At 38.0% G+C, this 17742-nt stretch overlaps 1 protein-coding gene across 1 annotated transcript in view; it reads right to left on the bottom strand.

The window, feature by feature from the left end:
- Positions 1-17742, bottom strand: part of TTC29 (tetratricopeptide repeat domain 29) — a 272705-nt gene that overhangs the window by 109041 nt on the left and 145922 nt on the right. The window contains exons 10-11 of the mRNA XM_027956246.3: positions 16521-16644; positions 8370-8598 (exon numbers count right to left, since the gene is read on the bottom strand). Coding sequence (XP_027812047.1) covers positions 8370-8598; positions 16521-16644 — 353 coding nt within the window. The remainder of the gene's footprint in view (positions 1-8369; positions 8599-16520; positions 16645-17742) is intronic.

Here is a 17742-nt window from a genome sequence, read left to right as displayed (position 1 = left end):
TAAGTTACTTTATTTATTCTCTTTTGATTTACAGGGTTCCAAGGAGATTTCAGGTCCTATTATGTTTGTTCCACCTCACCCTTTACAAAGGACCTTTTAAGATTTTTCTCTTTATCACTCATTTTAAACACTGTGATTATGATGCTCCTTGGTTTAATTTTCATGTTTTTCTGCTTAGGGTTAATTGAACTTCTTAGATCTGTGGGTTTATAGCTTTCATCAAATTCAGAAAAAAAAATCAGCCTTTCATTATTTTTTAAAATATGTTTCAAGTCCCTCTTCTTTTCCTCTTCTTTGGAGGTCTCCAAATTACTCACACATTAGGCTTCTTAAAGTGACCCCGGGTTCTCTAACATGCTCTATTCATATCCTTTCAGTATGTTTTCTCTGTATTTCATTTTGGATAGTTTCTACTGCTATGTCTCCAAAGCTGATCTTTCCCTTTGCATTATATAAATCTGCTGCTAAGCCATTCAAGTTTGTTTTGTTTTTAATTCATCTTGGGCATTTTCTTACTTCTAGAAATTCAGTTTGGGGCTTTTAAAAATCTTTCCAGACTCTATATGTCTATCTTTCTATTATATCCTTGAATGTATGGAATATAGCTTTAATATCCTGTTTCTGTCCTGGTCTACTAATTCTATTATCTGTTGCATTTCTGGGTTAGTTTCTATTTATATATTTTCTCCTCTTTATGAGTTATACCTGCTCCTTGGCTTGTCTACATAATTTTGATTGGATGCCAGATACTGTGTATTCTACCATTTGTTTTGTTTCTTGTTTGGTCGCTAAGTCATGTCCAACTCTTGTGACCCCATGGACTTGTAACTCCCCAGGCTCCTCTGTCCATGGGATTTCCCAGGGAAGAATACTGGAGTGTGTTACCATTTTCTTCTCCAGGGGATATTTCCAACTCAGGACCAAACTTCCCTCTCCTGCATTGTAGGCAGATACTTTACCACTGAACCACCAAGGAAGCCCTGCATTTTACTTTGCGTGCTAAATATTTCTTATTCTTAGAAATATTCTTGACCTTTGTTCTAGAATTCAGTTAAGTTACTTAGAAACAGTTTGATCCATTTGACACTTGTTTTTAAATTCAGCAGTGGCTACAAGACTGGAAAAGGTCAGTTTTCATTCCAATCTCAAGGAAGGGCAATGCCATAGAATGTTCAAACTACCGCACAATTACACTCATTCACATGCTAGCAAAGTAATGCTCAAAATTCTCCAAGTTAGGCTTCAACAGTACTTGAACAGAGAACTTCCAGATGTTCAAGCTGGATTTAGAAAATGCAGAAGAACCAGAGATTAAACTGAAAACATCCATTGGATCATAGAAAAAGCAAGAGAATTCCAGAAGAATATCTACTTCTGCTTCATTGATTATGCTAAAGCCTTTGACTGTGTGGATCACAACAAACTGTGGAAAATTCTTCGAGATGGGAATACCAGGCCACTTTACCTGCCTCCTGAGAAACCTGTATGCAGGTCAGAAGCAACAGTTAGAACTGGACATGCAACAACGGACTGGTTCCAAATTGGGAAAGGAGTATGTCAAGGCTGTATATTGTCACCCTGCTTATTTAAATTTTATGCAGAGTATACCATTGCCAGGAGAAATATCGACCATGATATGCAGATGATATCACCCTAATGGCAGAAAGCGAAAAGGAACCAAAGATCCTGTTGATGAAGGTGAAAGAAGAGAGTGAAAAAGCTGGCTTAAAACTCAGCATTCAAACCCACTCCAGTATTCTGGCCTGGAGAATTCCACAGACTGTATAGTCCATGGGGTCACAAAGAGCTGGACATGACTAAGTGAGACTGTAGGGGTGATATCAAATTTAGGGGCTCACAGATAGCCACAGACTAAAGTGCATGAAGAGGGGATAATGATGAGCAGAGAGGCAGGTGTGTATAGGACCTGGAAGCTTCACAAACAGTGGGGAAAATGTTGGAGCTGAGGAAATACTGACGGGAAGTATGACATAAGGTTGATGATGGTACATGAATTGAAAGGCTGTAGATAAAATGGTTAACTAGGTTTAGCAACCTCAGCAGTGCCAACCAGGGAGAAGTTAGATTTCATGTGATATCTGATATCTAGAAACTCCTTTATTATAAATTTTAGCAGAAGGGTCAAATAATACACCTAGCATTTAGATAGCTACTTGATATAATAATAATAAAATTACTTCTTGTGGAAACTCTCAGAAACCAGGGTTTATGGGGGAAAAACAACAGATAAAATGCTCATGAAGATTTAGATTGTATTTTTTAAGGACTAGAAAATACCTTACTTATTTAGAAGATGCTCTTATGACAGAACTGTGGTCGGTTCCAGAGGAATCTGACCTATTTTGAACCTGAGATAACAGGCTAAAGAGACTTGAATCTTTTGCCAAAAGTCACAAAGCAGATTAATGCTCAATGTGGTATTAGGACCCAGGTCATCAGATTCTTGAGTAACAGTCTCTCTCAACGATACTAAGCTGCCAGTAGGTTGAGCATTGATTCAGCCATGGTTTTCACTAGAATCTTTTTATGCGTCATGTTTTTGAACACATGATTGGAGAGAGGTTGCAACGGGTCATCCTGGGTGACCACAGGATGATATAAAACCTGCTTGCTGACTTTTTGGCTAATTTCATAACATCTCCCTCCAGAAGTAGCAATCAAAGTATAAGAGAACATGAGACACACATGTGAGTGAGTGTGGCTTTTTCACATTCTTTATAATGGATGAAGTCATCAGTGAAAAATAAAAAAAAGGATAGGGTGAGAAAATGTGGCTTGACATTAAACCAAGAACCACACATCAAGCCAACACAAACCAAGGCTGGGAGACAATTTCAAGCTTTTTTATTGTTTTCCTTTAAGAATATTAAATGATTTATAAAACTAGGATGATAGTTCTGGCAACTCGAGGAAACCTTCATGTGCCTTTTTGTAGAAAACAGTATCTTTACTGACTAGCCAGTGTGTTCATCTATTTCTATGCTGAGGATTCGTATCCTATTTACCTGACATAATCTACACTTGGTTACAATAAGAATGTGCATGAAGACCACGCTACTGATATCATCAGTGAAGTGCCCAACCATGTTTGCTTTCCAGGTGGCACTAGTGGTAAAGAACCTGCCTGCCAATGCAGTAAACACAAGAGACTCGGGTTTGATCTCTGGTTAGATCCCCTAGAGGAGGGCATGGCAACCCACTCCAGTGTTCTTGCCTAGAGAATCCCATGGACAGAGGAGCCTGGTGGGCTACAGTCCACTGGGTCACACACAGTCAGATATGACTAAGGTGACAGCATGCACAATCACATTTCTAGGTTAACAGTTGTATTAAGTTGGATAAAGAAAGCTTGGGCTTCTGTGTCACTGCTCCTCATTGGGGTCTGTGATCTCCAAAAGGCAAGATGAATTAGCTTTTCATTAAAAAAAATTTCATGATGGTACAGATACTAGTTCTGGTGAGGAAAATAAACTATATTGTGGAGAAATCAGCAGAAATTCCTAGATTAAGCTTTCCAGAGTCAAACGATTCCTGTTGCTTCAGATTTGAATAATTCTATTGAACTGTAATAAAATTTGAATTCCTTCTAAATTCTCAAATTTTGGAGGAGAATCTCTTCTTACTTTACTATTGGTAGGGGAAGGAGGAATGCGAAATCATTCCCACCATAATCTTAAATGTATTAGAAGAGTATAGAGGTGTCTATATTTGCTATTTTCCCTCTGAAAGACACAGAGATGAGAGGTGATTCTGGTGAATCGCTGTTCTATTTTATCTAGAGACCCAAGTGCTCTCACGGCTCTATTCCCTTAGGAGGTCATGTTCCTTTGCTTAAAAGAATATTGCCTGCTCTGTGAGCTAATGATTTGTTTGGAGGATGTAAGTCTCAGAGGTGAAGATAACCTCACGGCTTTTATAATGTATCTTTCAAATCTTTGATCTGCTTTTTACTGAATACCTGGGACCCCTCAATAGCAAGATTAAAGACGCCTCTTCAGAGAAGAAAGGCAAAATTTGAAAAACTAAAAGCTCCTCAGATTTCCAAATAATATTTCTGCATTCCTTAATTTTGTCAATATATTGGTGTTATCCTCCATTCATGTCATAATTGGATGGTAAATCAAAAATGAAGTATTGGATCATTATAGTTTTTTCCCCCATATTTTCCAAGGAGGCACGGAACTACAAATCTTGTTTTCAACAGTAGTTAATACAAACTAGCTCATACCGAGGGCATACATACACACTTTGAATTCCATTTAATTTGACAAATATTTACTTGGTACCTAGTAGGTGTCAAACATGCCTTCTTTTGTAGAGAATATCAAGAATCTGAATCTGATTTCAAGAGACTCTTACTCTGATCAGGCAGACAAGGCAAATATAGAAACGGCCATGATAAGATGCAGAATATGACAAATGAAAAATACTTGGAGAGAAATGGATGATATTTAATATGAGAAGAGAGAGGAGAAACAATATTAAGTGAGAAGAGAATGAGGGAAGATCTCAGTATTTGAGAAGGGCCTTTCAAGGTGGTGAGATTTCCCTGGAGAGGGTTGGCCTTAGCTGAAAGTAAGGCAATAATAGGGTTATGGTGTACATATAGACAGTGGGGATAGGTGGTCAAAAAGGTTGAGAAGCTTGTATTTAACTTGTGAACAGGAATGACTCCATGAAAATTTTTAAACAGAGCAAAGACAGAATAAAAAAGAGTTATGGTTTAAGAAATAATTTTGAAGCATTTTTAAATTTTAGTGGAGCTTCCCTGGTGGCTGAATGGTAAAGAATCTGCCTGCCAATGCACGAGACATAGGTTCAATCCCTGGGTCAGGAAGATCCCCTGGAGAAAGAAATGGCAACCCACTCCAGTATTCTTGCCTGGGAAATCCCATAAACAGAGAAGCCTGGCGGGCTTTGGCCATGGGGTCGCAAAATAGTTGGACAAGACTTAGTGACTAAAAACAACAAAATTTTTGTGTAAAACAAACAAGGTGTTTGATAATGTCCTACAGGTTTAATGTACAAACAAAATAGCTACCACTAAAAATGTTGACTATACCAATAGAATGTGAATTCTCATTTGCCATGAATCTAAAAGATTATTATTTTTCACTTTTATAATGATATAGCTCATTCAGGCATAAATTTTTAGTTTTGGTCAAATGAATCAATAAGGGGGTATAATTTTATAGAGTTATGGGGAATTTAATCTTCTCCACCACATGAATACCTGAATTTTTACTGTCTGAATAACACTTTTTATTTTTTTATTATGGTAACACTGCTTTATAACATAAGTTGCATGTGTAGAACACTCTGTTTTTACTTCTGTATTCTTTGCAGCATGCTTACCACCAAAACTCTAGTTTTTGTCCATCACCATATGGTTGATCCCCTTCACCCATTTTGTTTCCCCACCTCCCCTGCGGTAACCGCTATTCTAGGACTTCCCTGACAGCTCAGTCAGTAAAGAGTCTACCTGCCAATGCAGGAGATCCAGGATGGGTCCTTGATCCCGGAAGATCTCCTGGAGAAGGAAGTGGCACCCCACTCCAGTGTTCTTGCCTGGGAAATCCCATGGACAGAAGAGCCTGGTGGGCTGCACTCCATGGGGTCACAAGAGTTGGACACGACTGAGTGACTAAACCACCACCACCAACACCAACAACTACTACTCTGTTCCTGTATCTATGTGTTTGCTTTTATTCATTCATTTTGCTTTTTGTTTGTATTTTATATGTCTAAACAATATTTTGAAGTGCATTTTTGTTTGCTCTTAAGCTCTTTAGAACACAACATGCCCTTATAAAAAATGGGGAGATAAAATGTAAAAAGAATAGAAACACAAATAGCTTTATAGACTAAAGCAAAGCAAAAGAGATTTTTAAAAAGCCAAAAATAAGACTGCAATAAATGAACACATGACTGATCTGAAGCTAGTTTTGAGGAGTATATATTTTTTCATGATTATCATTGTGTTGGTTATAGTTTATCCCAACTAAATCTGAAAATGTGAGTAACTCAACTTATTTTGCACCAAACCATTCGTCAAAACAAGTAATCTAATAAATGGATCATAATTTCACTGTTGTAGCTCCTGGGCAGAAAAGGTGAGAGCCTAAAGGGAAGATAATTCAAAACTACAGAACAGGTGCCCAAATATATGACAAGACAACATCCTGAATAAGCAAAGTATTATGTGAAAGTTAACTGTTGACTATAAATATTTTTTGAGCACTTGAAATTGCACATTGAAATTCAGCAAGCCATCCACTTCTGAAGATTTCATCTTGCTTCCTCTTACTGTGCTTCCATTAAATGAGACCTTTCCTTATTTTCTACCTAGAGGACAGATAGTCACAAAGCAGTATTCTATTGATGTAAAAGAGTCAATAAAATTTCTTTGTGCCAAGTTTACTACTATTTATTACTTATTCTATGGAGGAAAGAAACAGCCAAACAAATGATTGTTTCATGTAAATGACCTAAGGGGGAAAAAAAGAGTACTAAATAGGAGATACTGAGCAATTCCACTGCTGAAAATATAGCCAAAAAAAGCACTCATTCAAAAAGAACAGCCCAATGTTCATATTGGCATTATTTACAACTGCCAAGATATGGAAGCAACCTAGGTGTCCATCAACAGATGAATGGGAAGGAGAACAAGTACCCCCTGGACACACACACCACACACACAGGAACAATACTCAGTCATAAAAAAGCATGAAATTTTGCCTTCTGCAGCATCATGGGTGGACTTGGAAGGCATTCTAAGTAAAGTCATATAGAGAAAGACAAATACCATATAATATCACTTACATGTGGAATCTAAAAAACACAACAACAAACTAGTGACTAGTACCAAAAAGAGGCTGACTCACAAATACAGAAAATGAACTACTGATGCCCAGTGTGGGGCAGGGGCCACAAGGGGTAGAGGAGTGAAAGCTACAACCTATGGGGTGTAAGAGAGACTCAGGAATCTATGGCACAACAAGAGGAACACAGCCAATATTTTATAAGTGCTTTGTAACTGTAAATGGAAAGTAACCTCTAAAAATTGTGTAAAAAGTTAAAATACAGACAGGAGATGCCCCTTTACATTATGAAATTTTGACTTACGATTTGATTTGAGTTCCCAAACATTTAAAATATTTTGCTTTAAAAATCTGATTTACAAGCAAATAGTTACGTAATGCAAAGGTCTTTCATAGGCAGCATTTTAAAAAATTGTTTAAAAATCCTAAAGTTCTTAAATGGGGACTAAAACTCAGTTGAGTTGATATATAAAATCGACCCTTACATCCACTTATTTGTTTTTAATAGACTATTCTAATTATCACAGTCTTGTGATTATGTAGGAAAAAGTAGGATTAAGAGAAATTATTATCAAGTATTTTGTCAATTAATAGTCACAACTGAATTAGAGAAAGATAGGAAAACTATCATAAGAAAAGTAAGAGTATAATACTAATTAGCGTCTATATACACTTGCTCTTGTCAGTAAGGTACAACACTGAACATTTTTAAAAACATAAACCTATTTCATATTCCTTACAACTGATCAGTACATACTGTTGAGTATTTAAGATAACTGAAAAAATGGTGATTTGTCAAGTTGAATAAGTCATTATCACTATTGTATGCTTTCCTTAAACACTGAAGTTACAATATAGCATGAAAATGCATTCAACATTCACATAGTGATGAATAAACCAAAATAAAATCACCACTAAAATTAAAATCGCCAACGGTTGAATAAACTTTTATAACGAAAATGACTCAGCCATTAAGAATGATACAAAAATCTACAGTGTTCTCAAAAAGCAGAGAAGTTGTGATACATATATACAATGGAATATTACTCAGCCGTAAAAGGAACAAAACTGGGTCATTTGTAGTGATGTGGATGAATATAGAGTTTGTTGTACAGAGTGAAGCACGTCAGGAAGAGAAAAACAAATATTGTATATTAACACACATATACAGAATCGACAAAACAGGTATGAATGAAACTAAATTTGCAGGGCAGGAATAGAGATGCAGATGTAGAGAACTGAGCTGAACACAGTGGGGGAAGGAGACACAGTTGGGACAGACAGAGAGCAGCACTGACGTACATACACCACCATGTGTGAAACAGAGCTGGTGGGGAGCTGCTGGACAGCACAGGGGGCTCAGCTCGGTGCTCTGTGATGACATGGGCGAGGCGGAAGGGAGGGAGGCCCAAGAGGGATGGCATACATATATATACTTTCAGCTGTTTCATGTTGTTTAGCACACAACGTTCTAAAGCAATTATCCTCCAATTGAAACAAACAAACAAACAAAAAGCAATGACTTACCAGAAGTTGGATCAGGTATCATGTCGCTTCTACTCTCCTTCCATGACAGCAGGCAGTCAAGGCTGATGAGGTCTGCAGATTCTATACAACTGTTAACCATCAGCATCATTTGATGAGCTTTTGCGATTCCATAATGAACTTTAGTTTCATCCATCAGAGATATGTTCATTATGTCTGCTGTTGTGTGGAAAGCTTGCTGAAAGTATTCAGAAGCTTTGCTATAGTGGCCCTAAAGATGTAAGAGAAATATTTTCCTTAATTTTTATTTTACTCTTCCACATATCTGCCCACCGTGGCATGCGCCACACTAATCTTTCAACAGTTTTAGCAGTTTATCTTCAAGAAGAAAGATGACAAGCAGGATCTCTTTTAGAGTAAGTTTTCTTTTAAAAGTTGTGACTACTAACCATGCAATATCTTAAAATTAATTCACCAAGAAAGGAATATCAACCAGGTGGAATGCTATTTCAAAATATAACACAGGGTTTTTTTGGATCCTTTTTTTGACCACATTCTGAGGCATGTGAGATCTCAGCTTCCCAACCAGGGATCAAACTCACACCCTAGGCAGTGGAAATGCAGAGTCTTAACCACTGGACTGCAGAAGAAGTCCTCTAAAGCAGGATTTATATGAGAATTAGATTTTGTAATTAAGAAAATATAAAATTGTATCAAATACATTTGTATGCCAATTAAATAAATTATATGATTGGAAAATAATATCAATATTGACTATGAAAATAAAACTACTTAAAATTATAAATTGTTCTGTTAGATATCAAAGATATGGGACAAAATAGATGAAAATACATGACTAGACCAAATGTTTCTATTTTTAAAACCAGAGAAGTATAACTATCTAATTATTGTTCTAGCTATCATCCTGAGCTTTAGGCTGTTCATTTTTTCTTAAAGTCTTTATTGAGTTTGTTACAATACTATGTCTGTTGTTTATGTTTTTGGTTTTTTGGTTGAGATGCATGTGGGATCTTATCTCCCCCACCAGGGATCAAATGTGTAACTCCTGTACCAGAAGTGTACTAGAAGTGCAAGTCTTAACCACTGTACTGTTTCAGGTGGTAATATCAATTTCGAAGAATTATTCATAAATAAATAAACATATATTTGAATTTCCAGAATTATTTTGATATATTATTATGTTGAAACGAGCTCATTCATCCAATGAACAGCTATTATTTGCCAGGCCCATGTCAGGCAGTAGAGATTCAGCAATGAATAAAGTTTATACAAGCAGGCAAGCTTACTGCTAGTGAAAAAGTGAAAGTGAAAGTCGTTCAGTCGTGTTCCACTCTTTGTGACTCCCATGGACTTCTCCACGGAATTTTCCAGGCTGGAATACTGAAGTGGGTAGCCTTTCCCTTCTCTGGGGGATTTTCCCAACCCAGGGATTGAACCTAGGTCTCCTGCATTGCGGGCAGATTCTTTACCAGATGAGCCACAAGGGAAGCTCTACTGCTCGTGGAAGTATTCATTTATTAGTATTCTAACTTTTATTAGGCTTTTTTTTTTTAAACAAATGCTTTCTCGCCTAAATACTTCTATATTAGGCAATCATTCTTCCATCAAATTGTGCCTAGAGTTCAATCTTGAGACACACATACCTGTCATAAAACTGCTATCAACCTAGATTTCTCTAGTTTAAAGCTCTCTTAAGTAATACAATATCAATTCTTCTCTGATGCAAGAATTTTTACACATACCTTTTTAGAGCAAGGTTTCATTAGTGTGCTTTGTAATTCCAGATTTTTACTCTTTTAATCCCCTCTCCAAAGGTTCTGTCCAACCCTCCACAGTTTCTGTTATCAGTGAATCCTCCTATTCTATTATAAAATTCAGGAGATTCCAGTAATTAATCCTGGTAATCCCAAATATGAGTTTGAGGATATATAAGTGATATATAGAAATGAATTTATGCATCTCATAAGTGCATTTTATTGGAAGAAACAACTTCATTTAATGTTAGAAGTATCAGTAACAAGCATTTAGTGGACAATTTCAGGACAGGATCTTGATGACATCATAGACCTTGAAACAAAACTTGCATTATTACACTATAAGAGAATTTTCATGCATTATTGTGATCCTTCTTAGTGTCTAAATTTTCATCACTCTGTCCAATGAGCAAGCTCAAAGTAAATGGGCATTTTCTTAGTACAAAGGAGGAATCATTTCTTACATATTTTCCTTACCATGTTACTGTTGGAACTACCATTGTTTTAATTATGTGATTATGCTCTGACCTCATTAGAGGATAAAAGATCTCATAAAGGGTCCACATCTATTTATTTTCCCTAAAATATTCTCACCTGACTCCTTTACATTGATGGTATATTTTGAATTAAAAACCAGTCACATCAGGAGGGTGGGATGGGTGGTCCATCTTCTATCATTATACAGCAAAAGGTAAATTAATCAGGATGTTTTTAAGATGTGTTAACTTTAATTATAATAGCACTATAATAATTAGAGAAAACTGTATATTTCCAAATAGAGTTTAATATTATAATTGTGGTCTTATAAATAATATTATTTCTTGGAAATCACTGTTAAGAATACAATCAGAGGGACTTCCCTGGTCATCCAATAGCTAACGCTTTGTGTTCCCAGGGCAGGGGGCCTGGAGTTGATCCCTGGCTGGGAACTCGATTCCACATGCCGCAACCAAGAGTTCAAATGCCATAGCTGAAGATCCCGCATGCTGCAAACTAAGACCTGGTGCAGCCAAATAAATTAAATAAATACTGAAAAAAAAAACCCAATTAGAATATATTTCATGAATAATATAGAGCCAGAAAAGGTATGACGAGGGCTGTTTATAGAGGTCCTTAAAAGGTAGACTGACAAGGATCAGCACTGTTAGAGTTGCTTTTAAAGGTTCAGCGCGATTTTTCAAAATGTCAAAATACTAGACAAAAATGAAGCAGAAGCTTGGAATTTTAAAAGGGACCACTTACTCTCAACTAGTATAAAATTGGTTACAAATTTATGGATCAATTCAATGAACTCATGTATTTTTGTTCACAAAAATATTTTGAACTCTGTGCCAGGTACTCTTCTAGAAATCGGAAAGAAATTTTAAAAGGGCAGGCCTGTTCTCTGTTTTCATTAAGCTCGCATTCTAGACACATTCAACAAGAAAAAAAACATCATAAACAAGAAAATGATGATAAGTGCTGCATGGCAAACTCTAGTCACACGAAAGGGTGAGCTGGTGGCTACTTTTATTAGGCTGCCCCAAGGAAGACCTCTCTGAAGATGTGGCATTTAGCTGAGTTCTGAGTGACAAGAAGCCAGCCATGTGAAGTTCTGCTTGGGGAGCTGTCCACACAAAGCATCCTGGCTAAGGCAAATGTCCTCAGGTAGAAATCAGCTCAGCATATTTGAAGAACTCCTTGAAAGTCCCTTTGCCTGTGGTGGAGAGGATAAGGAAAGAGGAAGGCAATGAAATCAGAGACTGGGGGTGGGGGAGATAATGCATCTCATACAGACTTTCCAGACAGGGTGAGGATTTATATTTATGTTCCCAGAAGCCTGAGAAGCAATGGAAATATTTTAATACAAGAAATAACATGATTTTATTTACGTGAGTGTGTGCTAAGTCACTTCAGTAGTGTCCGACCTTTTGTGACCCCAAAAGGTGGTGACTGTAGCCCGCCAGGCTCCTCTGTCCATGGGATTCTCCAGGAAAGAATATGGAGTGGGTTGCCATGTCCTTCGCCAGGGGAACTTCCTGATCCAAGTATTGAACACACATCTTTTACATCTCCTGCATTGGCAGGCAGGTTCTTTAGCACTAGCGCACCTGGGAAGCAATTTTATTCACATTTTGAAACAATTACTTGGGCTTCTGTGTGCAGACTGGATTAGATGGAGGAGAAATGGGGAAAGAGGTTCAGAGCTTACTTCAATAGTACACATGAGAAAACATAGTGTCCGAACCAGATGTGGGTCACCTGGAGAGAGGAGGGTGGATTTGAGGTGTGTTTTGGTGGCAGGAAGGTCAGGGTTTGCTTCTGGATTGGATACAAAGCAGGAAGGGAAAGAAGAATCAAGACTATCCAAACGAATGGCTGGAGCAGTGGAGCTGATGGATAATGGTTGTCATTTATTGAAATGTGGGAGCCTTGGGAGAGGTAGGTCAAGGGAGGGAGGAAACATACAAATCTGAGATGTCTATTAGGAGACATCCAGGGAGAGATGCTAGGGGACAGCTGGCTTCACACGTCCTGAGTCCCAAGGCGAGATCAGAGTTGGAGATATACATTTGGATGGTATTTAAAGCCATGGGCCTATCTGAGGTCAGAAAAGAAGAGCTCACAGATTGAGAAGTTTGCCTACAGAATGCCTGAATAGTATTCTATCCTGCTTAAACACTAAGTAGGGAGAGAAACAGAATTTAGGGAGAAAGATGGATGAGTTGAGTTCAGTTTTTAATAGGTTATATTTGAAGAGATCTAAGTGAAGATGTCAAATAGGCAGTGAGAATGAGCCTACAGGAAGGAGGGAGACCTGAGTTTGAGAAACTAAGTTAAATGCTACTGTGTATCCAATATATGCCAGGAACCATGTACATATTTTTAAATTTCTCATCCTCAGATAACCAGTCTTCAAGGTGTCTTGTTACTGATATATGAAAGAGAGGAAACTGAGGATGAAAGAATTAACTTGCCCAAGGTCACAGTTAAGAAACATCTAAGGGCAGATTCAAAGTCAGGTGGGCAAAAGTTGGTATAGTTCCTCTGTCCTGCTATAGTTTTATTCAAGGAAAAGCTTAACATTAATAGATAGTGTGTGTTCCAAATAGCTTGTGAAATTGTTTGGGTAGGATAACTGGAACAAAGGCATTTAATACAATTAAGAAACATTTCTAAGCAACTGAATAGCAGATATATGAAATAATGTTTTTAATGAAATAATGCTAATAATGATTGATGCTTTTTCTAGGAAATGGCTTTTTAGGAGTAGGAGGAAATGTAGGATGCTGCAAAAAGACAAGGAGAAGAAAAAATAACTATCACTTAGTTCTAATCCACTTAGCTATATATTTTCAAATCATACTTCTAGAGTAATGATTTAGGGTAATGATTTGACATCTCAGACTCAGCCTGAGAAGTCATCAGTAGATTTTCTGACTTGAGAAAATACCAGCAGAGAATCACAAAACTGCACAAAAACGGAGCATAACATTAATAATTTTAGTTTCAAAGCTTTGTCTTGAAGTCTGTGATGTCATAAAAACATTATAGTATTACGTTCTCAGTATTACACTGTGACTATTTACTACATTAAGATAAAAGCAATCACAAAGGCATATGAATCTACTTGTATCATTAAAGGTATGCATATTTGAAGAGAGCATGATACCTAGAATCCTCCAAATTTTATAACAGAATAGGGATACACTGGTAAAAAATATCAACTTTTGTACTTAACACAGCCTTTGGATATTATTCATTTCTAGCTTTAGATATTAAATTCTTCTTCAAAAATTACTAATCAGAGAATAAAGTACATGTGGATAAGATACTCTTGGTAAAAAATTAAGAAAATGTGAGTATAAAAATATGGCATGCATGCTAAGTTGCTTCAGTTGTGTACAACTCTGTGCAACCCTATGGACTGTAGCCCGCCAGGCTCCTCTGTCCATGGGATTTTCCAGGCAACAGTAGTGGAGTGGGTTGCTATGCCCTCCTCCAGGGGATCTTCCTGACCCAGGGATTGAACCCGCATCTCTTACGTCTCCTGCATTGGCATGTGGGTCCTTTACCACCAGTGCCACCTGGGAAGCCCTTACAAAAATATTACCCCTCAGATATGTTTATGCCTTTTACCTTCCTTATGCTTTCTGTAATTGGGAAAATACAGGCTGATATTCTATGTCCACGTTATAGTTAAAAAAACACACAACTGTATTCTGGGTATTGTTTGGTAGGAGGGTGAAACGATTTGTGCTTTTTGCACCTCTCTTTTGAAGGACGATCCTTTTAAAAAGGTAAGACTACACATGTTTTGGGACTTCTCTGGGGGTCCAGTGGTTAAGACTTTGCCTTCCAATGCAGGGGGTGTGGGTTTGATCCCTGGTCAGGGAACTAAGATCCCACATGCCTCTCGGTCTTAAAACCTAAAACAAAGCATTATTATAACAAATTCAATAAAGACTTTCAAGAAAACTGTCCACACTCTTCTCCATCCCTCCCAAAAGACTACATATATTTATTAGGAATGTCAATTCTGCCACCCTAAGATAAGCTTGCCCATTAGATGGTGAGCTACACAAAGGCATAAGCGTTGACTCTTGTTTTCATCACTATATCCTGAAAAAGTACATAAAAGGAAATACAAAATCAGTGATACAGGGTCACCAGAGGCAGACAGCAGAACACAGAGACTGGCCGGGCAGGCATCCATCAGAGAGAGAACCCTGGGGGTGACACATGGGCGGGAGCACAAAGAGGGGCAACAAAGTGGGGAGAGGGGGAGGACGGTCACGGGGGCCAGAGTGGTTTCATAAAGACAGGGCCGGCGGGAGGCAAGCAAGTGGGCGAGGGAGAGGATGGCCACAGGGGCCAGAGTGGTTCCAGAAAGATGGGGCCGGCGAGAGGCAAGCAAGGTAGGTGAAGGAGGAGGAGAGAAGAAAGGGTGACAGCCAAGACAAAAGGGCACAAAACATTATTACTGAATGAGAGGACAGGGAGAAGGCAATGAGCCAGGGTGAGCAAGAGAGAGGGGTGTGAAAAGAAATGAGATGCATGTTTCTCACTGTAGAAACTACATATGGTAATTTTATTCATTCAAATTGATTTCAAACTCTTACTTTCTTAATAAAAAGTCTAAATAATTCTGAAATGATTAAAATCACTGACATGGCAAATGCAGTGGTTCAGTGGATGAGTCTGAATACCACTGCCACCTAGAAGCTTGGCGAGCTGGGGTAGGTTACTCCAGCACTCTGAGCTTGGAAAAAAGGTAACCGTGTGATACTATGTGAGAGCAACAGTTAGAAGCAGACATGGGACCACTGACTGGTTCAAGATTAGGAAAGGAGTATGACAAGGATGTACATTGTCACCCTGGTCATTTAACTTCTATGCAGAGGGCATCATGTGAAATGCTGGGCTGGATGAAACCCAATCTGATCTGGGTTTCATCCAGCAACCCAACATTGCTGGCAGAAATATCAACAATCTCAGATATGCAGATGATACTACTCTAATGGCAGAAAGTGAGGAGGAAATAAAGAGCCTCTTGAAGACGGTGAAAGAGGAGAGTGAAAAAGCTGGCTTAAAACTCAACATTCAAAAAACAAAGATCATGGCATCTGGTCCCAACACTTCATGGCGAATAGAATGGGAAAAGGTGGAAACGGTAACAGATTTTATTTTCTTGGGCTCCAAAATCACTGCAGACGACAACTGCAGTCACGAAATTAAGACATTTGTTCCTTGGAAGGAAAGCTATGACAAACTTAGATAGTGTATTAAAAAGCAGAGACATCACTTCGAATATTACAAAGGTCTACATAGTCAAAGCTACAGTTTTTTCAGTAGTTGTACTGGAGAGAGTTGGACCATAAAGAAGGCTGAGTGCCAAAGAATTGACGCTTTTGAATTGTGGTGCTGGAGGAGACTCATTAGAGTCCGTTGGACTGCAAGGAGATTCAACCAGTCAATCCTAAAGGAAATCAACTCTGAATATTGATGGGAAGGACTGACACTGAAGCTGAAGCTCCATTACTCTGGCCACCTGATGTGAAGAGCCAACTTATTGGAAAAGACCTTGATGCTGGGAAAGATCGAAAGCAAAAGGAGAAGGGGGCGGCAAAGGTGAGATAGACAGCATCACCGATTGAACAGACTTGAGTTTGAGCAAACTCCGAGAGATAGTGAAGGAAAGGGAAACTGGGTGCACTGCAGTCTGTGGGGTCACAAAGGGTTGAACACGGGTGAGCAGCTGAACAGCAGCAACAACCTGGAAGAGGAAGAAGTAACAGGCATTTCCCTTCCCAGCCACTGCCTTCTGCATTGACTAAGTCCTGCTTTCCTGGGCTATTCTGGACAACATACTATGGGAAGATGAGGATCAAATAAAAACAGAAGTTTAAAATTATGCAAAGAAACACAGTATGCTCACTTTTTCGTTGTAGATGTCCCCAAGCATTGTACTTGCTCTCACAAAATCCAGGTTTTGAAAGTTGTTTCTTGCAATTTTCATAACTTTTTTCAAGTATTTGACTGCTTCTGCCATCTGTCCTTGGCTAGGAAAAAAAAAAAAAAAAGAAACCATGAAAGTCTCGTCTCATTTAATATCACATTAAGAGAAGATTTCTTTGTGTCTTTGCTTTAGAAAGTGTTAAGACAGGATATCCTGATATGATAATGAAATGTAGGGTGTAAATTTTAAAAACATGTAGCTCATCTTTGATAGAGTGTACAGTGAGTTAGGACGTGAGCCTTTAAACTTATGGATTACTGGTAGGATTATAAAATGGTGTCATTGCTTGGAAAAACAACTTGTCAATTCTTCAAAAAGTGTAATAGTTACCATATGACCCAAGAATCACACTCCTATATATATACCCAAGAGAAAAGAAAACACACATTCACCCAAAAACTTGTACATAAATGTTTATATCAATAATCGTGATAATAGCTAAGAAGTGGAAACAATCCAAATGTCTATCAATTGAAGGGATAAGCGAAATGTGCTACATTCATACCACAGAATGTTATTCAGCCATAAAAAAGAATGAAGTAGTGATACATGCTGCAACATGGATAAACATACTAAATGAGAGAAGCCAGCTACACACAAAAAAAAAACCCACATATGATATGATTCCATCTATGTGAAATGTCCAGAAATGCAAATCTACAGTGGCTACCCACTCCCTGGAGAGTTCCATGGACAAGAACCTGGCAGGCTACAATCCATGGGGTCCTGAAGAGTCAGACATGACTCAGCAGCTAACACAACAATGATAGAAAGCAAGTTAATAGTTACTAGAGACTGGGGCGATGGAGGCGGGGAGGGGGTCTCGGGTAGGGAACTGGGTGTGGCTGCTAACAGGTGCAGATTTCTTTTTGAAGCAAATAAAATGATCTGAAATTAAGTAGTGGTGATGGTTGCACAACTCTGTGAACATACTAAGAACTACCGAATCCTAAAATTTAAATGTAAAATGTATGCTATATGAATTACATCTCAGTAAAGCTGTTATATTTTTTAAAAAATAAAACCTCTAAAAAGGTTGAAAATTTATACATTCCTTTTCAAATTAAACCAATTCTTTGAGATGGAGGCATATGTGATTCATAAAATATTTGCTGGAGGTATTAGAAAAAATATAATGAAA

This window comes from Ovis aries, chromosome 17 (assembly GCF_016772045.2).
Source record: "Ovis aries strain OAR_USU_Benz2616 breed Rambouillet chromosome 17, ARS-UI_Ramb_v3.0, whole genome shotgun sequence".
Lineage (NCBI taxonomy): Eukaryota > Metazoa > Chordata > Mammalia > Artiodactyla > Bovidae > Ovis > Ovis aries.
The sequence above is the reverse complement of the archived record's forward strand: the minus strand, read 5'-3'. Positions and strand labels throughout refer to the sequence as shown.